Raw genomic sequence first — 25,454 nt, 5'->3', positions numbered from 1 at the left:
GAGATCTAATCCATAAAGTAGTGGGGCAACGTCAAGAGATACGGTCCCATGGTAGCCGGTGACCAAGCACAGGTTTATACTTCATTTGATCCCTCAGAGTTCTGGAGCTCATGTGCACCACTGGTTCAGGATCAGGGTCTTCCAACTCCTCTAGATGGATGATCCGTACCTGTCAACCGGGTTGAGGCGCTGGACATTCGCTTTTTGTCCTCTCAATTCAGTAAACAACACCTGCAGTGAGCAGGTAGTGGGTAGGACTTCCCTGGGAGTGGACCGAGCCGTATTGGGAAGTGTGAATCTCCTAGATATGAAGTTCTACTCACTGCCTTCTCGTGGTGGGGGTGTTGTGTACGAAATTGAGAGGACAAAAAGCGAATGTCCGGAGCTTTAACCGGGTTGGTGGACATGTAGAGTCCACCTAAGGGAGTTGGAAAACCTTCATTCCAAACTAATGGTGCACATGGGCTCCAGTATCCTAAAGGAACAAATGGTGTATGAACCAACTGTCGGTCACCGACTACCATGGGACTACATCTCCTTACGATGCTCCACTGCCTTGTGGATCAGACCTTCAGGTCGAAGGCTCCGGGTGTGGCCCCCTAAGTAAACGACCTGCTTCGTTTTGGGCACCTGGGCAGTATCACAGCCCTCACACATATCAAATGAGATTTGTGTGGCGCATATGTATTTGGTGCCTCTTTGTACCGATATCTATGTGTTAAAATAAATAAATAAATATGATCTAAGAGCTAGTTATAAGATGTTGGAGGATTTAGGCAATATGATTCAAATTTAGTTTTAATTATACAGATATATTCATTTTCTGTTTTCCTCTATATCATTCTGTACTTTTTATTTTCAAACCTCATTAGATTTCTTTAATTATATCTTCTATATTTAGACGTTAATATCAGTGATGCTACTATTATTTCCATTCTTTTTCCTTTCCTTTTGTCACACTGATTCGAAATGTGTCAGCTTGGGCCAGTTGATATTAATGCCAGCTCATATGTTTGTGATTGAAAAACTTTAAATATCTAGTGAAAATCTGAATAAGGTTGACCTTGCCCACAAATGTCCTATCCGAGCATTTTCCTTTAATGGTTGTGTAGTCATATGTGACGCTACAGTTAAGGGTACAACTTAGTCTTTAATACACTACATAATTTCAAAATGGATTATATTAATTAACACAGAACCAGGAAATAAAACATTAATATGTTAAGAAAATAATATATACCATAGAGCAATGAAAAATATGTAACACTTATATTTACAAAACGAGGAAAATATTCATAGATTATTGGTTAAGTAAAAATAGGCCTCATGAAGGTCAGGTTTAGTCATGGTGAAAGGAATTTAGAACAGTGGAATTTGTTTGTTTACTTATTTGATTATGACCATGAATGACACAAAAGGGAAATAATATTAATTTTGCCTGTAGCTAATAACATTGACGTATTCATGGTTAACAGGAAATAAATTTATAATGGATAGTACTGAGCTTTAATATTTCCAAAATACACCAGAAATTCCTTTGGCGGTTTCATAAATGTTGTGGATTAATCAAGACCAAGCAGAAATATAATAGCTCAAATGCAATATGATCTCTAAAGCACAATTCGACAATTCTTTAAAAATAAAGTAACGCAGTGTTATTGACTAAGAATAAAGAGAACTCAGTGAATTAAAAACCTATCCACTGCTGAGGCGTTGGCGATCGACCACTTCAACCCCGAATTCTGCCTGCAAAAACGATACGTCCAACTTCTCATCCTTCTGTGGCCCTAACTCACTTCCCCCGCGTTTTGGCTTTGTTTTATTATCATTATTTTGTACTTTTCAGAATGTGATCAGTTATTATTGTCCTCTAACAATTTTTTTCATAATTATTCAATATCCTGACCATTAAGCAACCTACTATTGATATTTGAAATCTCGAATCACTTTATGATGCAATCTCTTTTATCTTTCTATAGACTTCAATATTTATCAAACAACCATAAATACGAATATACAGCTTAAGCAAATGATTTCGTCGAAAAAATTTTTCTCCACTAAATTCTTAAACTTATTTATAAGTAATGGCGCAAACAACCGAACCAAAGAAACCTCGTGCTTAAACTGTCATGTTGACCAGAGGAATTTCCAACAAGAAATACTGAACGACTCTTTGTTATGGTTGACAGATATACAGTTTGAGTCTACAGGCTAAAAATGGGTGAGCATATATAAAAGATCCGTTCACTATTATATTCTCGATTATAGTTTATCCAAGTGTGGAATTTACAACAGAGCATGGTAAGTGGGTAAATTTGTTTGCTCAAATTAGCAACCTTAGGATCGACTTTTCAAAACCCACTGAACCTGTTTAGGCCTGATATAGTGAATAGTTCTAAGAAACTTTGCGCAACATATATTCACAAGACCTTTGAACATAAATTTTGAATAATTACAACTCATCAAATCAATATCTTTCCAGTATGGAACAGTAATTGAAATAAACGATGGATAAGAAAACAGAACACTGAAAAAAATTAACGTCAATGTGTTTAGACATCAAATTCAACTATCTCCAGATTATTCTTAATTTATAGATTAAAACACACTTGAATATTCTATCAGACAGTTGGTAGAAAACCATCTGTATTGGTTGTTTATATTCAACTCTGCTTACAAAGTTTGTGGAAATTCCTATGACTGAAAGTTCATTTTCACCATAAAAACCGATAAACGCGAATTACATGATGACTCTATACATATGAACACTTTTCTATTACTGTGAAAAACATTTACGAATATCCAGAACAGATAAATTCGATTTCAATATATGGAATTTTGTGTTGGTCGAAGGTCAACCAATCAAAACTGAGAGATTAATGAAGATTTAGATCATTTTGATCCGGCGTGGTCTTATTCCAATGCCATAACCTATGATACAACACTAGTGAATTAGTTAGGTAAAGTAGAAGTGTTGAAGTTACAGGCATGATATAAGCCCCTAATGAAAAAGAAAAACAAACAAGAATGTAAATTTTAAGACACTAATAATTTGTGCGGTCTTTACCACTGAAGGAATCACTGACAACAATCAAACAATTTACAGGCTTGGAATATCTGGAATATATTCAGAACAGGCTTCATGATAGAAAAAATTACGGTACTAATGACTAAAAGCGCCCATAACGTTGGGTTTCATTAATCCTTTTCTCAACAGATCACAACATATTTTCAAGCATAAATTTCGTCAAGAGAACGTCAATTAGTAGTCAATTTATTTTAAATCCAAAACAACTCACTAAACTAATACAACATACCTCCATGTACACAAAAATCACAAGAATATTTTTCTAACGTTTTTACATAGGTAAAGTATGGTGCATCTTCTACTACCTATGAGGGAACAAGATAGAATAACAGCTGATTAACAAGTTAAATTTGCTACGCTTAGATCAACTAGACAATAAATTTGAATAAGTACTCAAAAGGCACTTGGAACTATTATGTGTAAAACTAGACAATTTTTGAGTGATTAAGGTTAATTTAAAACTGACGGAACTCATAAAGTGAACATTCATTACATGTCAAATATTTTGATGAAATATGGTCAAAGAGAAAACACTTGGTAGTTTATGAATTCCAGAAAATCACTAGTAGTCAATATAAGTATATCCTAATGAATCTATGCATGTTATGATAATCAGTTTAATCTCATTAAATTAAAAACGTGGTACTATATGAAAGTTCCAAAATACCGTCTATCCTTTCAAGTCAAAACAGTAGAAAGTTTATCACTCCAACATACATGAATGATTTGAGTAGCTAAATCTACCATCAAGCGCCAGAAAAACAGTACAACAGTATTGTTCAAGAAGACATGGTCACGGACAGGTATGAATTCTAGTTTATTAATTTGTGCACATTTGTCCTATGTTTTACTCTGCTTATTGTTGGCTGGCTTACTAATTTATTCACTCAACCTTCATTATTACAATAAACACCTTATATGTCGTCCTATGTAACTAGATAGTATTGTTAGCCATCGGGGGTTAGTATATAAGTCTTGAACTGTTATGAATAATGTACAATATTCCTTCAATTTTTATCTACATCGATAGAAACTCCAAGTATTCATAATTAAAACAGTTTTACGATGAGTAGAGAGAATATTAATACGTACATTTTTTTATGAACACAAATTATTTACCGAATGATAATCCAGACAAAGCTCTCAAAGTTTATAATGAACAAATTTAACCAATCGAAGTACGTAATTTTGTTACCTAATTTATGATTACCATAGTGAGGGAAACAATTCTCGAGCTCATATCCTTCACCACTACAACACGAGTTCGACTACAACCCTAGGGAAACTTCTGATTTTCGTGGGATTTAAACATGAGTCATTTGGTAACAAAAACTATTGAGCTACTTTTTCTGATTTCATTATTAAAATCTAGAGAATATAAAATTTGCAAAATGTCAAAGACCGTCTACTGATAACCTACAACCACAGATCCACATTTATTACCTAGAATGGCTTACAAGATGATGCACACTACTATGTATGATTCCGCAACATCAATACGACTGACCGTTGAGCTGAGCCATGTTGTTAGATGCAGACTTCTTATTTGAAGCCCAAGAAATATCTATAATCTATGGGTGGAGACAGATTAAGTATATAACCGGTTGCAGTGGCACAGAATTATTTAGTTTACAACTGATTCTTAGTATCATCACACAGTTTCCAGTTCTGAACCTCATTTATTTCTTCAAAACTATATTTCTTATGCTTAGTATTCCATTACAGTTGATATTATTTTCTATCCTATCCTTTTCAATTTTTGGTTGTGATAACGCAAGATTTCATAACTTGGACCTATAAATTTATGTTCAGTTCTATGTTATCACTAACTCTAATATGAGTTTTCATAAACACTTAAGTAATAAGTTTTACTTACTTCATCGACCCATTTCATAGCTCTGATCAGCCGATAACGCTCTTGTTCATGGAAAACTGGTGGTCCTTTATGTTTAGTGATTTCTTCTAATAAATTAATGGTAAAGTTAAGAATTAAATATAAAACAAATAAAAGTATGCAAACTCACTGTCAGAGTGAATTCCAACGATAAGTTGATCACCGAGTGATTTAGCCTGACGAAGAGCATTGGCATGTCCAAAATGAACTAGGTCGAAACTTTAGAGAAATATTTCACTTTTATTTCAAAATAAATAAAATACGATTACCATCCGTCGACCCATACACGTATGGGTTTCCGATTATTTGAAGATGGATTGTGCATTTCAACCCGTCAGCTAAATGGTAATCTTAAACTTTATGGCAAACATTATAAATTTACGTCTTTCAGGGGTACACGAATTAAGATTTAGATGTGCTGAATTTCACTTCTTGAGGCAACAATGTTCACTGTGGAATACAAAAGATAGCAAAATAAGACTGCTTTTATGAAAGTATTTGATTAATATATATATATATATATATATATATATACCAAATATTTTGATGGATAATAAGTCACTTTTAGCAACGAATCCGAACTTTATTACAGATCGCAACCAAAATCTTTAGTCCTCATTACAAACATTGATTTTTGAACCTCTTAATTCACTTCCGATAGGACACACATATATAGGGATACGTACCAATATAGATTGCCTTAAGACAGTACAGTGAGAATCAATCGACTGAAGGAAAAGCAAATAAATCAAAACTATGGTGAGATTATAATTCGTGGACGACCTTTAAGCAACGCTGAAGTGACCTTGAGGATGCCTACTAACTAGGACATAATGAGGGTCATAAAGCAGTGTAAGGAATTAGAATAATGATTTACAGTTCGTGGTTATGGTTGAGAATTAGATTCAGGGTTTCCATCACAAACTGACCTCAGCTAAAATGACAAAACTCTATCTGGCCAAATGGATGAATGAATTTCGCGCCAAAATCTATGACCTGTTATCTTACATCTGGTTGGGTTTTCCATAAATTATTGTCTCATCGGTTCCTACCTGGAAGCATCGTTGGTTAATTGCTACTAGAAATGAAATCTCGTTATATAAAGTCCTTTTCCTTTTTAACCACTTTAAACTAATTCTGTACATCTTCCCGCATTGGTTTAGGAGACAGTTAAAATAGAAGGTATCCAATTACCGTTCCGAAACATCAGACAATCATCATTTTTTAAAGTTCCATTGCGTTACAAGCAATCGTTATCACGTAAAAGTGAAATAATTGGATACCAAGCATTAAGAGTATTAAGTTTCTCACCGTTATCAATCCAAAAACTTTACTTTTGATGACAATGTTAATTTAGTATAATGGAGGCTTCTTGTCACATATAAAGTTTTCCGATATTTTTCAGTCATATAGCTACAACGTAAGACCAGGCATATATATGCATCGGTCCAAGTTACCACACCTCATTAGCACAACAAGATGAACACCAAATTTATAGAAGTAGTCACTTCAATGGTGGTAATATACAAAAGAAAGATTGAGTATAAGGATATAGTACAGAAAGAAAGAAGTAGTTCGTAAAAAGAAATATAAAGCGACTTTAATCTCACGGTTTAAGGCAGGACAAAGAGTGTATACACTGATGCCATTGGGATCGATTCTGAGCCGTGTCACCAAGAGTCTCCAACCATTGGTTACGATAGTCACGCGAACCCCTAACCAAGTAGTCTGCATCTCCCAGCATGGGTCAGACTAGAAGTTAGCGACTTCAAGGACTGGTGCCACGTTTTGGTTTGGCAGCCCATAACTTCCTTCTAACCATCTCCAATACCGGATAGCATTGCACGTCGTGGTAATCGGTATCCACGCATACGTAAAATGTGGGCCAACCATCTCAGTCGATGAAGATTCACAACCTCATCAACTGATTTACCATCATTCCCTAATACCCTGCGTCTAACCTCACTATTACTTACCCGGTGATCCCAGCAGACCCCAGCAATATTTCCAAGGCCTCTGCGGTCAAATACTAGTAGCTTACGAGTATCTTCTACTCTTAATGGCCATGTTTCGCTGCCGTAAAGTAGAACAGGATGAACTGCCGTGCAGTATACTCGTCCTTTTATTGATAGACCGATATTTCGCCTTCGCCATAGGTGACGAACTAAACGAGTTTTTCGAATTCGTGCAGAGATTTCGCCTGACACCAACCCATTAGGGCTGATCAGACTTCCAACACAAGTGAAGTTGTCGACACGCTCAACTACTTTAATCCCTATCCTCAGTTCAAGTGTTGACGCAGACCAGTCCTGAAGCAACAACTTGCATTTCGAGGGAGAGAAGCGCATACAAAAAACATTCAGGCATTGTTGCTCAGTGCTTCCAGAAGACTCTGCATTTTATCAGTGTCTTCAAACAGAACTATGTCATCTGCGTATTCTAAGTCGATAAGTGGATCTACTGGAAGGAGATCAATACCCGAAAATTCAGTCGACGAGAAAGTTATTTCCATCAGTATGTCTATGATGAAGTTGAACAAAAATGGAGATAGTGGACAGCCTTGCAGTACACCACTTGAGGTTACGAAATCACGTGACAGTTCACCATAAGCTCTCACTCGACTAGTAGTGTTCCAGTAAAGAGCCATGACAAGGTTTACGTAATTCTGAGGTACACCTTTCAGTGACGGACACTGTCACAGAACCTCTCGGTCTACAGATTCAAATGCTGTTTTCAAAGTCAAGAAAAACTATCACTGTCGGACGCCAACAAGCATGCTTGTGTTCTAAAGCCTGACGAACGGTCAATATGTGGTCGATGCGGCCACGACCAGGTTTGAAGTCAGCCTGTTTTTCTCGTGTTTTCAGTTCACGAGTCTTTGTTGGGCTTCCTAATTGGTTCTCAAATTATGTGGTTGACTAGCTTTCTGAAACAAATTTTTCAGGCTCTAACAAGCCCTGATTCCTTAAGCGTACTAAGTTTTACATAAGTGCGGAATTAAAAGCATCTTGTGTAATGTATTCAAATGACTATTGTTAGAACGTCAACCAATTAATTTTAGCGAAGTGGTTGAGTCCCCTGACAGCTTCACTTATCTTGAGGGTATTATTTATGGTCAGTCAGTAACAACGTAGAACTTTGTACGTACGTACATCAGTTCGAGTTGCCACACCACCTTAGCACAGAGATGCAGTTGTCGATCCAAATCCCGTAGTGGTAGAGGTAGTACGAGTATAAGCAGTAATCGGGAAGATTAGGGTTTGGAGATGTTATTTGAAGAGTATAATCCAGTGAAATAAACTTGGGAAGAGAAAAAAAGAGACAAGGAGGAATCAGGAGATTAGAATTTGTGCGAACACAAAGAGTGGATGCACCTGCGCCATTGCAAACGATATTGAGCCATGTCATTCAGGGTCTCTAACCATCGGTTGCTATTATCACGCGGATCCCAACCAGGTAGTCTACACCTACCGACATGACTCAGACCACTTGTCAGTGGCTTCATGGACTTGTGCCATGTTTTTGTCTGGCCACCCCTAGCTTTCTTCCAACCTACTCCTATACCACTGAACATCGCACGTCGAGGCAGTCGGTCGTTCGGCATACGTAACACGTGTCCCAGCCATCTCAACTGATGAAGTTTCACTACGTCATCAATTGATTTGCCATCCTTACCTAGTATCCGTTTCCTAACAACTGCATTACTTACTCGATGGTCCCATGATATACGAGCAATGTTTCGAAGACACCTATGATCAAATACTAGTAACCTACGAATATCCTCTACTCTTACCGGCCATGTTTCACTGCCATAAAGTAGGACGGGACGAACTGCTGAGCAGTAAACACGTCCTTTGGTTGATAGACGGATATCTCGCCTACGCCATAAATGACGCAAGTTGGTAAAAACTAGTCGAGCCTTCTGTATCCGTGCTGAGATTTCGTCACACACCAGACCAAAAGGGCTGATGAGACTTCCAAGATAAGTGGAGCGGTCGACACACTCAACTACTTCACTTCCTATCACTAGTTAGGGTGTCGATGTAACCCAATCCTGAAGCAACATTTTGCATTTCGAGGAAGAGAATCGCATCCCGAACATGCTTGCATTGTTGCTTAGAGTGGTCAGAAGACTCTGCATTTTGTCAGCGTCTTCAGCAAATAAAACTGTCATCAGCATATTCTAAGTCAACAAGTGAACCTCCCGGTAGAAGTTCAACCCCTGTAAATTTAGATGAGGAGAGTGTTATCTCTAAAAGTACGTCGACCACAAAGTTGAACAAGAATGGGGAGAGTGGACAGCCCTGACGAACACCACTTGAGGTAATCAATTCTGATGACAGTTCGCCATAAGCTCTCACTCTACCAGTTGTGTTCGATTAGAGAGCCTTTATAAGGTTAATGTACTTCTTTGGTACTCCTTTCAGTGACAAACACTGCCATAGAACCTCACGATCAACAGAGTAGAATGCTGCCTTAAGGTCGAGAAATACTACCATTGTGGGGCGTCTGAACGTGTGTCTGTGTTCTAGAACCTGACGTAGTGTGAATATGTGGTCTATACAACCACGTCCAGGTCGAAAACCAGCCTGATTTTCTCTAGTCTGTTCTTCACGAGCCCTGGTTAGGCGTCGAAGTATTATTGAGGCTAATATTTTAGACTATATTAGTCAAACTGATTCCTCTGTGATTATCACAAGAGAACTTTTGTCCTTTCTTATAGACTGGCACAATCAGTGATTGAGACCAGTCAGATGGGATTACGTCCAGTTCCCGAATTCTACCTGAGACCTCAGTTAATCTCATTGCTAATACTGAACCACCATCCTTAAAAACCTCAGGAGTAAACCTGTCAGGGCCTGCTGCTCTCCCTCGTTTCAGATTTCCTATGGCTTTTTCAACTTCGTAAAGGGACGGAGGACCTACACTAACTTGCCATTCAGGTTGACTGGAGATCGCGGGAAACCAAAGTGTGGCTGAAGGCCAGTTGAACTGATCCCTAAAGTGTTCTGTCCATCGATCCAATCTCCTGGATTGAGAATGAATAATATGTCCATCTTTCTCTGAGATTGTTTCGCTAACAGTCGGGTTCCTAATTCCGGTTTCCTTAACGAGTCTGAACAATTGTCTGCTATTACCTATCGCCGCTGCCTTTTCCATCTCTCTTGATTTCGCTACCCACCACTGTTCGTGATCAGTGCGTAGGCTTCTTTTCAGCTTGCGCTTAAGCTGACTCCGCTCTTCATTATGTTCAGATCCAGATGGAATGAGTTTCCGAGCATCTATCAGTGCGATAGATGCTGCTGAGATCCAGTATTGCTCCCTAACCTTACGGGTTACCGTACTAGCAGATATCACTGCTGTTTCCACAGCTTTTCGGATATCATTCCATGCCGCCTCGGGGTGGGCATCACATACATGGCTGCCTATCTGTTTTTCTAGTTGTTCCTGAAATATACTCTTAGCTTGACTATCATTAAGTAGGGCCATAAGCGGTTTCCTTGCAGCGTCTTTCCTACGTCCAGTAAGACGCAGACAGATACGCGCTCGTACTAGAGCATGATCTGGATCTAAGCATGTGCTCCAGAATGAGCGACAGTCTTCTATCGAGCCCCTCCATCGGTGGCTGATAGCGATGTGATCCATTTGGGTTCAACGTTGGAACGAATTAGGGGGTCGCCATGTTAAAAGATGCTTTTCCTTATGCTTAAAGTTAGTATTTGCAAGGAACGGGCGGTTATCTGAGCATAGCTGCAACAGACGGTCGCCATTATCTGTCCTTTGAGCCACGACACCATAAGATCCACCCAAGTATCCTTCCTTTTCGCTTAGTTTACCTACTTGAGCATTAAAGTCACCGGCCACCATTACTACACCCGAGCGCCTAGCTTTTAGGATGAGGTCGGAGAGCTTTCTGTAAAACTCATCTGTGCTGCAGTCAGTGGGAGAATAGGCAGAAACGACGAAGAGGCAACGACGAGTGTCCCTATCTTTTGGGATCCTTACTGTTCCGTTCAGTCGGACAGCGCACAAACGACTGTCTACTGGAATTCAGTCTAAGAGAGCTAGTTCTGCCCTAGGACTCAATGCTATACCTACGCCGGCGAGGCCACGGGAAGCAGAATCAGGGCTTCCAGATACACGAAGTGTGAATCGAGTCGGTTCTTTATTTTGGCATGGTGAGGTCAAGTGAATGACGCTACTCGGATCCTGTATGCGCGTTTCGGAGACGCAGCACACATCGATGGCGCGAGATTCTAAAGTCCTAGCTACGGAAGCCTGCTGTCCTATTTGGCAAAGTGTTCGTACGTTAAAAGCTCCTACGTGTAGTTTAGAGCGTGGTTTCAGGAGACCAGGAATAGCGTTCCACGTACTCGAATCGTTTGCCCTAGCGGTGCGAGGTGATAAAGAGACGTGAGGAGGGTTAGTCATGGAGATAAGAGAGGTATTAGGAGGTGTAGGAAGGATTTGAATGTGACCAACTTGGTCTCGTGTGCTGTTACGGGCATGAGGGCTGATGTCACTTCCCCGCTGCCCACACCGTGGAAGGGTATTTCTTGAGGAACCTGAAAAGGAAATTGGATTAGTGTTGGTCTTGACGACCTGGGAGCGTGACCGCAGAGCCCAAGGGACAACTGCTTGAGGCCGGTCGCGCACGGCCTTTTCGTGGAAAGTTTTTGACGTGTTAGCTCCGTTCTTCAAAGCGCCTTACCGCTGGAGACGGAAATCCGTGAGGTGTGACATTTTTAGGGTCGACCTTTTCTAACCCCACTCCTCCTTGTGGGAAGGCAGCATCACTGTCATGCTGGTTGTCCGAGGGAAACACCTTACTGCTGTCACACCTCTGTACAGTCAGCAGTACGACTTCGCCCTCAGACCTTGAGTTGCTGCTTTTAGTCTTACCGTTCACCAATCGACCTGCCTGGCATGGTAGAACCTACAGGAACATATGTTCCAGCCAATATAGCTCGGTTGGGTCATCACGATAGGCAAGCCCGACCACCGCGTCAAGGTAGCAGCTTCGGTCGGGTTTATTTATGGTGGGTTGTAATGTACGAAAATCTCGGCACGACAGTAGAATATACATCCGATGCTTGTTAACCTACGCTACCTGTAACTCAAGTAGGGTCATTAACTCCACGTCATCGCGAAACTACTTGCATTTTCTGGTTGTAAAATACGGCCCACAAAGACAGTAGACGACAGGTTTTTAGGATTTGACCACAAGTCTTCAAACAAGTGGTTACGTATATTAAGACTGGAGTCTAACCAGTGCGTAGAGTTATAGGTAAAGATGAAAAATCTTTTAATCAAGATGTAGATCATTGACTACAGTATTTGGGAAGTCATAACAGATATCTAACCACTACCTACTCTAGGACACTTCAGTGTACATTTCAGGGTGTTGGTCCGCAAACACCTTGGTAAGGCCAGTGGTAGGAAGAGTCCGATCTCCCTCTCGAAATGCTCTCAAGTGGCCACATGCATACAACCACTGCCAACGAAGTCCTATTCACTGCCTTCTCGTGACGGAGGCGTTCTTTACGAAATTGGTAGGACGAAAAGAAAATGTCCGGTGCTTTAACCGGATTGGTGGGTACGGAGCATCCACCTAGGGAAGTTGGAAAACCCTGATACAAAACCAACGGTGCACATAAGCTCCGGGATCCTGAGATAAATGGCGTATGAACCTATTGTTAGCCACCAGCCACAATAGAACTGCATCCCCTTACGTTGCCCCACTGCGTTGTGGGTCAGACCCTTGGGTGGAAGGCTCTGAGCACACGAGCAGTATTACAGCCCACACACAAATCAAGTGACTTATGTGAAGCATATGTATCCGGTGCCCCTTTTGTAGCAATATTTGTGTTTAAATAAATAACAGGATTAATTAATGTTAACCAGTAGCCGGGTATAGTCATATAATTTGCTTTGAGCCACACTTTTTACACAAGTGATAGTACGTCGTTCTGACTAAATAAACCTGAGTAGGTGGAGTATGATTTAAATACACATTTTGTTGTGTTCGGGTTGACATAAGCACTCATCCACACTTCCTCTAGGTTAACACAGGCAAATATTCTACAATCGTTAGAAGTAACCAAACTAATTCACGAACCTTCTTCATGATGTCACAGTTTACAGTTTGGGAAGGACAGGAGGCTCGGTGGCCTATGTTAGTCCTGGCAATGATGGTCTCTCAGTTGATCCAACTTTCTTTTGAAAGAGTCGACGGATGGAGCCTCAACCACGTGCTGAGGTAGTGAATTCCACTCGTTGATGATTCGATGGGAAAGTCGATAGTCAGCTGACAAGTAATTTGTTCTCGGCTTATGAACTTTTTTGGAGTGTCCTCGTAAATTCTGTTTTGGAAGACAAGAAAAATGAGGGCATATCAGGTGCAAATTTATCACTAAGCAATTTGTAGACTGTAATCAAGTCGCCTCTAGTTCTGCGATATGACAACGGGAAAAGGTTCAGCTTGGCCAGTCGAACTTCATACGGAAGCTTCGCTATTCCCGGAATCAGCTTAGTCGCCGTTCTCTGAACCTTTTTCAGAAGCTCACTGTCTTTTTTTAAGCAGGGGCTAGCCGCTTGTATGCAGCACTCAAGTTTAGGACGAACGAACACTGTGTACAAAGTCAAAAACGTTTTAGCGTCGACATGACTAAAAGCTCTACGTATTGACCATAAGGTTCTAAAACCTTTGGCGGCTATTGCACGGCAGTGTGCAGTAGTCTTTAAGTCTTGGCTAACGATAACTCCTAAGTCATTATATGTCTGGACGACAGGTATCTCAGTGTTATTCATCGTGTATGTATCTGTGCCTTGATGACCGATATGCATCACGACACACTTGGAAGTATTTATCGGTAACTGCCATGTTTGAGACCATTCAGATAACTTCTTCAGGTCATTTTGAAGTTCTAAGCTATCACTCTTACATCGTATCGTTCTCCATATCTTGACATCGTCGGCATATAGCAAGACCGATGATGATAGAAGACAAGGAAGGTCATTTACATACAAGAGGAATAGCACTGGCCCCAAAACTGTACCCTGGGGCACTCCACTAAGCACAGTTTCCCAGTTAGATAACTTTGAGTTTACCCTTACTCTTTGTTGACGCCCAACTAAGAAGTCTTTTATCCACATTAATAAATTGCCTCCAATCCCGACTTTTCTTAACTTATATAACAGCCGGTTGTGCAGATCTTTGTCAAAAGCTTTTCTGAAATCAATGAAGGCGACGTCACTTCGAAATTGTGGCACAAAATACTTTTCTGGTTTGTAATAGCGACATGAACGTATTCATTCTCGTAAGTATTGCGTATAGTTTTATTTGCGCTCCAGGCAAGAATATAATTTATGGATGAAATAATCAGATTTACGACGTCTTTAAATTTTAGCGCGAAATCAATCCACCCACTTGGCTACTGTCAAACCTCCGAAAAATAAGGTTTAAAGGTTAACTTTGAAAGTACGTCTGAAAAAAAGCGTTTTTCCATGCGTAGAATATGACTTTTGGTTGTGGGTCAGCCACGTTTGAAGCATTTTCTAATAGCGTTTGTGGTATATCGTTTAGACGTGGGTAAATACTTGTAATGGCACCTTATTAAAATCATACGTATAACCCGAGCAATGATCCAAAAAGGAACTTAAATGTTTTACGACTGAAATTGAGTTTGATGTCTGTATCATGCCAACAAGAAGAAACAAATAAATTAGATATTTACTATTTAAATAAAAATCAACTAGAAATCCCACAAATCAAGAATTCAAAGGCTTACTTAAAGGTGGTTGGCAATAATGATTTTTTCAATGCGTTCAAGGCTAGTTAAAATGGGACCTGAAGCGATGTGAGGCACTACACAACATCGTGTAAAAGCCACTTCAAATTCAAGTCAAGGTCATCCAATACACAATATCTTTGCGACTGGCTAGTCCAAATGTTCCTGGACGGAATAGAAGGAGTTTTCGCATAACGGGCTCCCATGTTTAGCGGAAGTGAATCATTACTACCCTTAGGCGGGAGCCTCGGTATATTATCGGTTAAAGAAGAAAAAGTAAAAAGTTAATAAACCATGGCAAGAAGTCGCTTGAACTAGCTCGGCCGGCAGCGAATTCTAGCATTTGATTGCTATTAGGGAGTGGAAGTTATGTCAACAGTCCGTTAGGCTGTATTGTGTCTCCAGGTTCTATGTGTTACCTTGATGATGTCACAGGTATTCAGTGTTTGACAACGCTTCTACCAGTAACACCTTCTAAGATATTTCGTTCCCACCAAGAGAAATCAAAAGACAGAGTCGAGGAGATCGGAAGAGTATATTTGGCGATGACCAATATACCGGGATTCTCTGATCTAATCTGGCTAGCGATTGTGGTTGATGTTGAGCACGGCGTTACTACACGTGATCTGGTGCGGATGCCTGACCGAGCGCCTTCAGCTAGATGAGTCCACTAAAACATATGGTCAGCATCCAATGTCGAAAACTTACAGAGCTATTTATTTTAGGGATTTATTTACCGCTACAGATCACTCCCCCCCTAGTGGGGCAGTGACGACCCTAAGACGTAGCCAGCTAGAAGTTTAAACCCAACGAGTTTGTCGTTGGTAAACACTCTTCTGATAGCTTACTAAATTTAGCAGCGTCTGGTCGTCTTTCCTTACTATATGGGACGGAGGTACAACATAGTAAAAAAAAGAAAATGTACAATGAAAATTTCGGATCCTCATAAACGTCATCGTTCTTTTCCAGCCGTCCTGGAAAAGAAAAAAGAAAATGTAAGTGCATGTCGACAATACACTCGTATATGCGTAAAAAAAAAAACAAGGTCGGCGGAAAAAAAATGGAAAATAAACTCATGAGCACGTAATAGCGTTAAAAAATTGTTTTTTTTGTTTTTGTTTTTTTTTAATAGAAATAAAAATATATAAGCATATTAAAATTGTTTTTTTTCAAAAAAAATAATATAAAATGTCGAGAAGTGCCTTACGTGCAATAGTCGTTTAAATGTTCTGGAAATCTCACCCTTCTTCCAGAACGCGTCGTTTTAAGTTTATTTTCGGATACTGTCGAAGTATCTTCGTGTGCGTTGGTTGTCGGATGAGGTATTATTAGTGTCTGAGTCGTGTCGTTCGATTGTACCGAAGGAAAATCGACGTGGATAGGATTTCCTTCTAAATACGCTGCTTTTAAGCGATCGATGCTGATGCTATCGTTGGTTCCGTTCTTATCGACTATATAGTACTTAGATTCACGTTGAAGAACTTTGAAGGGTCCTTCGTATGCTGATTCGAATGGTCGTCGATGCGAGTCTCGACGAATGAAAACGTGTGTACTATATGGTAAGTCAGGTTGAACGAAAACATCAGTTGATTGAGGTCGAGTGGAAGCAGGTTTAACTGAACGCATTGCGTTTGTAAGGCTGTTCGTGTAGGAGGTTAGATCCATGTTCATCGAAGAGCACGAAGGATCCACGAATTCTCCTGGAAGTCGAAGTGTCGTTCCATAAACGAGTTGAGCCGCAGTATATCCAATGTCAGCTTTAACTGCATTGCGGATACCTAGTAAGACGAGTGGAAGAGCGTCGGTCCATTGTGAAACGTTTGCAGCTGATAGTGAAGCTTTCAGTTGTCGGTGAAAACGTTCTACCAACCCGTTTGCTTGTGGATGGTAGGCGGTCGTTCGGAAGCGAGTGATTCCTAAAAGTGTGGTCAGACGACGGAAAAGATCAGATTCAAACTGACGTCCGCGGTCTGTAGTGATGGTTGAAGGGCAACCGAAGTTTGCTACCCATCGTTCGACGAATGTGCGGGCCACTGTTTCAGCAGTGCTGTCCTTGATAGGTACTGCTTCTGGCCATCGAGTGAAACGGTCTACGCAGGTTAAGAGATAAGAGTATCCATTTGAATCTGGTAAAGGTCCTACCAAATCCAGATGAACATGGTCGAAACGAGCATCGGGAGTTTTAAACGAGCCTAAGGGACATTTATTGTGTCTGATAACCTTAGATTTTTGGCAGCTTACACAGGAGCGTGCCCACTCCCTCACGTCTTTATTCATGCCAGGCCAGCAAAATCGTTCTGCTATAAGCTTGATGGTTGCACGAACACCTGGATGAGAAAGTTTGTGCAATGTGTTGAAGACATTGCGTCGATAATGTTTCGGCACGATTGGGCGATCCCTACCTGTAGATGTGTCACAAAGTAAGGTTTCCTTACCTGTTTCCACCTGTTTGATGCGTAGTTTAAGTGTTGTGGACGATAACTCGTGCTGAAGATCACTGTCTTCTTTTTGAAGCTCGGCGAGTTTAAGAAGGTCGATTCCTTGGAAACTGTTCAAGGAAGTTATACGAGATAAAGCGTCTGCAACTACATTGTTTGCTCCAGAGATGTGTTGAATATCTGAAGTAAACTGCGAAATGTAGTCCAGTTGTCGAGACTCACGGGGAGAGTACTTGTCAAAAGGAGAGCTTAACGAGAAAGTGAGCGGTTTATGGTCCGTGAAAAGAGTGAATTCACGGCCTTCGATATAGTGTTGGAAATGCCGTACAGCACAATACATAGCTAGGAGTTCCCTACCGAATGTGCTGTACCTCGATTCGGTGTCTAGCAACCTTCTAGAGAAAAATGCCAAGGGTTGCCAGGAGTTGTTAACCCATTGTTGTAAGACTCCTCCGATTGCTGAGTCGGATGCGTCTACTGCGATGCTAATGGGTGCTCGGGTGTCCTGATGTGCGAGCATTGTTGCTTTAGCAATCAGTTCCTTAACTGTGGAGAATGCTTTTCGTGCGGTGTCGTCCAAGTTAATGGATTTCGCGTTTCCACGAAGTTGGTCGGTCAGAGGTTTCATAAGTGATGCGCATTTGGGTATGAAACGTCTATAGAAACTTACCAGGCCGTTGAACGTGCGTAATTGCTTGACGGTGGTCGGTTCTGGGTAATCCAGAATGGCCGCCACTTTGGTTCTAAGGGGTCGGATACCTTGAGCATCGATAGTGTGACCCAGAAAGTCTAACGAGTCGGTTCCAAATTGGCATTTCTGAACGTTTACAGTTATGCCATGTTTTTGTAATCGTTCGAAAACAAGGTCCAGATGCTTGAGATGTGTTTCTCTGTCCGGACTTGCGATTAGACAGTCGTCAACATACGCGTGTACGAAGTTGAGACCTCGAAAAACGTCGTCTATGAATCTTTGGAATGTTTGAGCAGCATTCCTTAGACCGAAAGGCATTCGCAAAAATTCATAGAGTCCGAAGGGAGTTATGATAGCCGTTTTCGGTATGTCGTCAGTAGCCATAGGGATTTGGTTATACGCTTTAACCAAGTCGATTTTCGAAAAGACAGTTGTACCTTTCAAGGTAGCTGTCAAATCGTGAATGTGAGGCAACGGGTAACGATCGGGAATGGTTTTCGCGTTCAATCGCCGATAGTCACCAGTTGGACGCCAATCGTTGCTGTCCTTTTTAGGGACCATGTGCAACGGAGATGCATATGGGCTACTTGACGGTCGTATGATTCCTAAGTCCATCATGTGATCGAATTCGTTTTTCGCCAACCTCAGCTTTTCAGGAGCTAGTCGTCGTGCTTTAGAAAATACAGGTGGTCCTGTAGTCGTGATGTGATGTGTAACATTGCTGGTTACACACGGTAGTTTCGTTTGCGTTTGTTGTATCCCAGGGTACTTATCGAGTAGTGGTTGATAGAGTGGGTCTATCATATGTTTAACTGTGACTGGGGATACTCTACAACCAGTAAAAGAAGTTGCGCAAACGGACAAATTAGTGTTTCCGTCTACTAGCCTCCGTTTGCGAGTGTCGATGATCAGATTGTGGTGTTGTAGAAGGTCCATACCAATGATTGGCATAGAAACATCTGCAACGACGAAAATCCAGTGGATGGGTTTGCGTAAACCCACGTTAAGGTAAACGTACCTTTTGCCATACGTAGCGATCGGTTTTCCGTTTGCCGCCTGTAGGTTTAGGGTCGATTCGTGAAGTCGGTCGTTAGGATTTGCTGGGAGAACGCTAACTTCTGCGCCAGTATCGACGAGGTAGCGAACTCTCGTTGTCACATCTGTGACGAATAACAGACGGCTTTGTTCGCCGGCTACGGTTGCCGTTAACGCGTGCCGGCTTGGAAGTTTCCCGAATCAGTCGGTTTCGTGTTGGGAAAATTGCAAGGTTTTCTGCAATTTCTGGAAAACTTTCCATACTGGTTATGATACCAGCACCAGTCAGGGTTATCTGTCTCTCGTGGTCTAGAGACAGATCGCTTACGAGAAATGCTTCTACGTGGTGTGCGCGATCTCTTACGGTCGGTACGAAGACTAAGATAACGCGTGAGTGTGTGACATAAGTCGGTTATGTCATTCTGAGTCGTGTGAGGCTTTTCTTTGACTGAAAATACCTCGGTAGTAGAAGGTTTCGTAATTTCTAGAATGCGGTCGGCAGATACAGCTAGTTCGTCTAAGGCGTTGTTCTGGAACGAGACCAGAACTGCTTGCACCTGTTGGGGAAGTTTTGACAAGAAGAGTTGTTTGAATAAACCTTCGTCGAAAGTTCTTGGGCCTATAACCTCTCTCATCCGTTGCAACATGTCCGTCGCAGAACCGTGTTGCAGGTCGATATTGTTGAAGAGTTGATCTAACCTTTGTCGATCGGTTAGGTCTCCTCGTTTAAGAATCGAGCGTTTTAAGATTTCGTAAGGATCGGAAACATCACTAGTAAACATACCAGGTGTTACGTACCTGTTGAATTCCCGCGGCAGTGCCTTGACTACTGCGAGGAGTTGTGCACGTGTGTCGATCACGCCGTGCTCGGAAAAGTCGGCTTCTGCGTAGCAAAACCAGGCTTCGATGTTGTCGGGCCAGAAAGGCATCAGTTGAAACGAAGGTGGGGACAAGGTCTTAAGCTTGAGTACTTTAGGTGTCTGTTCAGTCATGATGAAATATGAAGTACGATAATGAACGAGGGGAAAATATATATATATATCCAAGAAAAACACGAAAAAAAATCACAATGTTTAAAAAAAATAAAAAATAAGGCAATGATATATAAAAATCCCAAAAAGGAACAGACTCACAGTTGCAATAAGGTGTACCAGATCACGACGGTCTCACCAATGATGATGTCACAGGTATTCAGTGTTTGACAACGCTTCTACCAGTAACACCTTCTAAGATATTTCGTTCCCACCAAGAGAAATCAAAAGACAGAGTCGAGGAGATCGGAAGAGTATATTTGGCGATGACCAATATACCGGGATTCTCTGATCTAATCTGGCTAGCGATTGTGGTTGATGTTGAGCACGGCGTTACTACACGTGATCTGGTGCGGATGCCTGACCGAGCGCCTTCAGCTAGATGAGTCCACTAAAACATATGGTCAGCATCCAATGTCGAAAACTTACAGAGCTATTTATTTTAGGGATTTATTTACCGCTACAACCCTAGGTTAGTGTTGGGACTAAGCTAACGTAAGTGTTTAAGGGGATATCCGGAAGTATTTAGGTTTCTGTAAGCCATCAGATCACCTCTGAGACGCCTGAACTCTGATGAGCAAGAATTCAGTTATTGGAGGTGCTCTTCATGAGGTTTGAATTTGAGTCCCCGGACTGATTTCTTGGCTCGTCGTTGGATACGTTCCAGAATGTCCTTATCATTTTGGAGTGAAGAAGGAAGTACTATGTTCCCGTACTCCAAATAGGGACGAATGGAACTGTTGAGGATTATGTGGAAAGTTCATCCGTCAAACTGGACAAAATCTGCTTCAACGATATTAGTACAAGGTTTGCTCGAAAGGCGATTTTCTCGCAGTTGTTCTGAGATTACAGATCATGGGGTACCATTGCTTCCAGATCTTTTTCAACTTCAGATATCTTTAGAGGATAATTACCTTGATTGTATATGTAGTTTGCAACATGTCTCAGGTGGACTGCTTTACACTTTGAAGTGTTAAAGGTAAGTCCGTTGTCATCTGCGCAACTCTGAAGTCCAGTCAGATCCTCTTGAAGTGCCTGTATATCCTCTTAGTTGCGTATCTTTTTCCAAAGTTTAATATCATCAGCAAAACGTAATAAACCTGACGACACCTGTTGTAGAAGATGGTCTATATAAATCGAGAAAACAAGAGGTCCTACTACTGAACACTGGGGACCCCACTAGGACATTCCATATTTTAGATATAAACTTAGCCAATCAATTAAAGGTAATACGATACCTAATCGTTTGAGCTTATTGATAAGACATATATAGTTCACCCTATCATAAGCTTTTGAGAAGTCAATGTAAATGATGTCAAACTTCCCCTTGCGATCAGGATTGGTTGTCCATCTGTCTACCGCAGTCAGCAGGTTGGTTATACAAGAATGACCCTTCCTGAAACCATGCTGTTGTGGTTACAAAAAGTTAAATGATAATAAATAGTCGTGCAGACCATCGCATATCAGGGACTCCATCGTTTTTGAGGGCATAAGGAGAAAAGCCGCCGGTCGGTAGCTCAATGGTTTGCTACGTCGACCTCCTTTGAAAGTTGGTGTGATATGAGACAGCTTCCAAATTTCCGGCAATGTGCCTCGGCTTAGCAAGTGTGAGAACATCACGCTTAGTGGTGTAGCCACGATTGAAGCTGCTTCCCTCAGTGTAGCAGAATAAACCATATCCGGACCGGGAGAACTGTCTTTTCTTAGGTGCTGCAGATTCCGGTCAGCGCTCACGTTCACTTCAGAAAGACCTGTACAGTTGCAACTGAAGCTTTCATCAGTATAGTTCGTGTGGGTCGGTTGAAATATTCGAGAGTACTGTTCTGTAAGAAGGTTATCGGCTTCACCATCGTTGTTGGTCGGGCCACTAGGACCTATCAGTTGGGAAACTCTAATTTTGGCTTGTTGAAGAGAGGCTATATGACGGAATAAGCTTTTCCGATTGGAGACAAATTTATCGACAAGCTTCATCTGGTACTGGAGCCTGTCTTCTTTTATTGTCTTTGTGCATATATTCCATATGTGTTTTAATTGCAAGTATGCGCAGTTGTTACCAGTTCGTTTGTGTTCCGCCCAGCAATGCCTTTTGTGGCTTAGCAAACGGAGAGCGCGGATCTCGACAACTCTAGGTTGCTTGCGGATTTCGGGGACCGTTAGCGGAACAGACTGCTTTGTAGCACATAGTACCGCATGGGCACAGGCATTGGGGTAAGCCAGGGGTTTTTGCACACATGTTACATATTGTCGTGGATTGTTTGTGTCGTTATTTATCGGCTTTAACAGCCTTTTTTCCATCACAAGCCAATTTTCGTAATGTTTGTGCTTGTTACATAGTTTTTATTCCAGTTTAGTAGCAGTTTGACGTATTTGTTGTTAAGCTTTAAAACCTATTACATCTGGTTTACCTCCTTGATTATGGTCATGATGAACATGGATGTTGGTAGTTGTTTATAAAATGTAGGTTGAAGCAATTAGGCGTTAAACTATTTATGAATATTGTATAACTTACTAATATTTAGCCATAAACAGTTACATCCATTATAAGCATCATCGCTTTGTACTGAAGTGACATATTATTATGTAACGTATCTGAGATGAATTATGTGAGTAACAATTGACGTTGGTAGTCTTTTCCATCCGCTTTCTGAACATATACAGTAACAGTGTATAACACCACTGGAAGTGCCACATTAAGTAGTCACAAAGTCTTCATAAGTAAAACGTTACGTGTTTCTTTTGAACATGGTGACAGAACCATGTCGTAGTTATTACTGATTTATGATGTGTCTGTTATAGGGTTCACGGACAAGTTTCGGTAAACAGAATCCGCAATCACTGACCGAATTATGAACAAAGTTATAATGCATATTGTCGAGTAATATTTAAATGGTGCTTACCAATTTTTTTGTTAATACCAAATGTCTAGGTGAAATACTAGAAGATTTAGAAAATGAGGAGCGCTGTTTACATGAAATAAGAAACCTATAGGCTATTTGTAACCTGCTAGTGAAGTCATAAATACACTGAAATCAGAGTTTTAAGGCAATACGAGCTGTGAAACCATTAACACCTCATTTACATCACAAACTTGGTACAAACAAATGTCATAAAACTGTGAACGCTTCACAGTTTTATGATGGGGATTTGAAGCTCCCAGTTCTTGATACGACACAACCCTAGAATCAAATAACAACTATTAATGAATTAATTCTTGAAATCCTACTCCATTACAGACTGACTCGGAATAAGTCCAAAGTAATTCATGCAAAACACGTGACGAAAAGTGAACGAGCAATCGAAGCTAAATCACAAATTTATAGCACTCATATCTCCCGTGTGCCACATTAATTAGTCACATATTCCTCATAATTCGGACGATGTCTGTATGTTGTGATGATAGTAACTACGGCAATTTGTAAATGACACTAATTTGTGATGCGTCTGTTCTAAAGATTACCAATGAATTTCTATTAACGAAATCCCAAATCTCTAATTAATAGCACTGTTTGCAAATAAGAGATTTATAGGTGCATTCCGTTACCTGCTATTTGATTAACTTACTGAATGTGATACTGATAACAAAGTTTAATTGTTTGTCTCAAAACTGATTGGTTGTTTTTCAGAATAGTATGAAGCTTATGAAATTAATGACTATGGAAGATCGTGTGGAAAACCGGTTTACAAGTTTACTATAACTGTTTTATATTACTTACTGCCATGTTCATTCATCTAATGAATTATTTAAATAAAAATACAACAACCATACTCAGTGTTTTACGTTATAAATCCTGTAATTATGTATAATTATAGTTTAAATAAAGTCGAAACAAATATTGATGCAGAATAATGTGACTGCATTATATTTCTTGGTTTCTCACAAGCTGCATACAACCAAATATGTGTTATAATTTAAGATTGAGGTAGGAAATAGTATGAAACAATTGACACAATAGAAAGCAAAAAATTGGGACGACCTAGGTTATCAATAATAACTATATATATATATGCTTTTCAAAGGTTATTTGGTGTTAGACTTAAGGAAACGATAAGGATGGGTGGTGTAATAGTCGGGTGGAGTTCAGAAGCAGATAAGATAAATTGTGTGATATTTCTAGAGGTAATGAATAAATCATTGAATTGAAAACTAATAAGATAATTGAATACAGTTTGAAGAGTTCACACAGTTTAAGAGGATAAAGTTAGCAAATAAGTGTAAGTGGAAGGGTGGTTTAAGTATTACGTAACCTATGTTATCAGGGAACTAACTGCATGAAATTGTCTTGTCCGGTACTAATACTAACTTGATAATAGACGTAATCCGACAACGAAAAATATGTCAGGCGGTTGCTTAATTTGTAAGGTTTTATGTGTAAGTCTCATTACCATTCTAAGAGACTCATTGATTCGTCACAATTATTATTATTATTATTATTATTATTATTAGAAGCTTTATTCAACATTATACTTTTGGTACAACATAGAATTCTCAGCATAAAGTATTTCCACAAGTTTCCTTTTCTTATACCTTGATCGATTGTGACGATAAATTTTGAATGATGACCAGTTAGATGTTAGGAGTTCGGTAATCCACATTTGATTAATGTTCATTCGTTTTAATGCATATTGCCAGCCACTATGATGTCGCTGATTGTACCTTTTTATATCCCGTGTAGCAAAAGGTTGTAAACTTTTCATAAACGCGCTTGAACAGATTGTGCGCACAATAGACATAATGATGTGCTAAAACACACAGCAAAACAGATAACTTGATGAAATATCTAGATCGGAGGAACAGGTAGCCCAGATATTCAAGCAGGCCGCCATCAGTGTGATATAACGCTAAGTCCTAACGACACTTCAAAACTAATGCTGTAGTACAAGTTCTTAATTCTCACACAATTATTCGTTAAGACTATTGGTATACCTCCCCATGAAAGTGTGAGGAAGACGAAAATAAAATTGGGAAAACGTTTATTGATTTGTCATGACTACTAAAGTAGAAAGATAAGTTTACAAGTTGTATATATAGTGAAGCCAAAAATAAAGCCACAAAGAACATTTTATCGTGAACGTGCTGTCTAGTTATCGATAATTCTTTAGTAAGAATTGTAGACTTTTCTCTCCACCTGTTTTGCGAGTTGTTCACCATATTTTCCAATACTTTGTTGTTTGCACATTCTTTGGAGCCGTTGAATTTGTGTATATTCTTCACTCCGTCTCGGTAATAACATTGTTGTGGTGTTTTGTAAGGTGTGCGTATTGTCTAACTTCCATCTACAACAATACCTAGGAATTTGATGAGCTATAAAGTTTATATTTCGTAAGTGATTAAGCTTACCTGTAAGATTTCGTCTTTTAACGTATGCCAGTAGCAGATGACGGCAAGGATATCGACACGTAAGAAATATCCTTCAATTGCACTTACAAGTGCTTTGATCCAATTCATAATGCATTCTACATGCTCCCTAACTTCACCGTTTTGTCGC

At 40.2% G+C, this 25,454-nt stretch overlaps 2 protein-coding genes across 2 annotated transcripts in view; both read right to left on the bottom strand.

The window, feature by feature from the left end:
• The window catches only part of PCYT2 (Ethanolamine-phosphate cytidylyltransferase), a 37,159-nt gene extending 22,271 nt beyond the window's left edge, over window positions 1–14,888 (bottom strand). Inside the window, exons 1-6 of the mRNA XM_051217030.1 lie at window positions 14,774–14,888; window positions 5,365–5,432; window positions 5,252–5,332; window positions 5,113–5,201; window positions 4,965–5,050; window positions 3,318–3,393 (exon numbers count right to left, since the gene is read on the bottom strand). Coding sequence (XP_051065662.1) covers window positions 3,318–3,393; window positions 4,965–5,050; window positions 5,113–5,201; window positions 5,252–5,307 — 307 coding nt within the window. The 5' untranslated portion in view covers window positions 5,308–5,332; window positions 5,365–5,432; window positions 14,774–14,888. The remainder of the gene's footprint in view (window positions 1–3,317; window positions 3,394–4,964; window positions 5,051–5,112; window positions 5,202–5,251; window positions 5,333–5,364; window positions 5,433–14,773) is intronic.
• A 331-nt stretch (window positions 14,889–15,219) lies between these two features.
• TY3BI_6 (Transposon Ty3-I Gag-Pol polyprotein) lies at window positions 15,220–20,418 on the bottom strand. Its single transcript, XM_051208313.1, has one exon. It carries the CDS (start codon window positions 18,851–18,853, stop codon window positions 15,977–15,979), a length of 2,877 nt encoding a protein of 958 aa, XP_051065661.1. The 5' UTR covers window positions 18,854–20,418; the 3' UTR covers window positions 15,220–15,976.
• Window positions 20,419–25,454: the final 5,036 nt, after the last annotated feature.

The sequence above is a fragment of the Schistosoma haematobium genome, chromosome 6 (assembly GCF_000699445.3).
Source record: "Schistosoma haematobium chromosome 6, whole genome shotgun sequence".
Taxonomy (NCBI): Eukaryota; Metazoa; Platyhelminthes; class Trematoda; order Strigeidida; family Schistosomatidae; genus Schistosoma; species Schistosoma haematobium.
The sequence above is the reverse complement of the archived record's forward strand: the minus strand, read 5'-3'. Positions and strand labels throughout refer to the sequence as shown.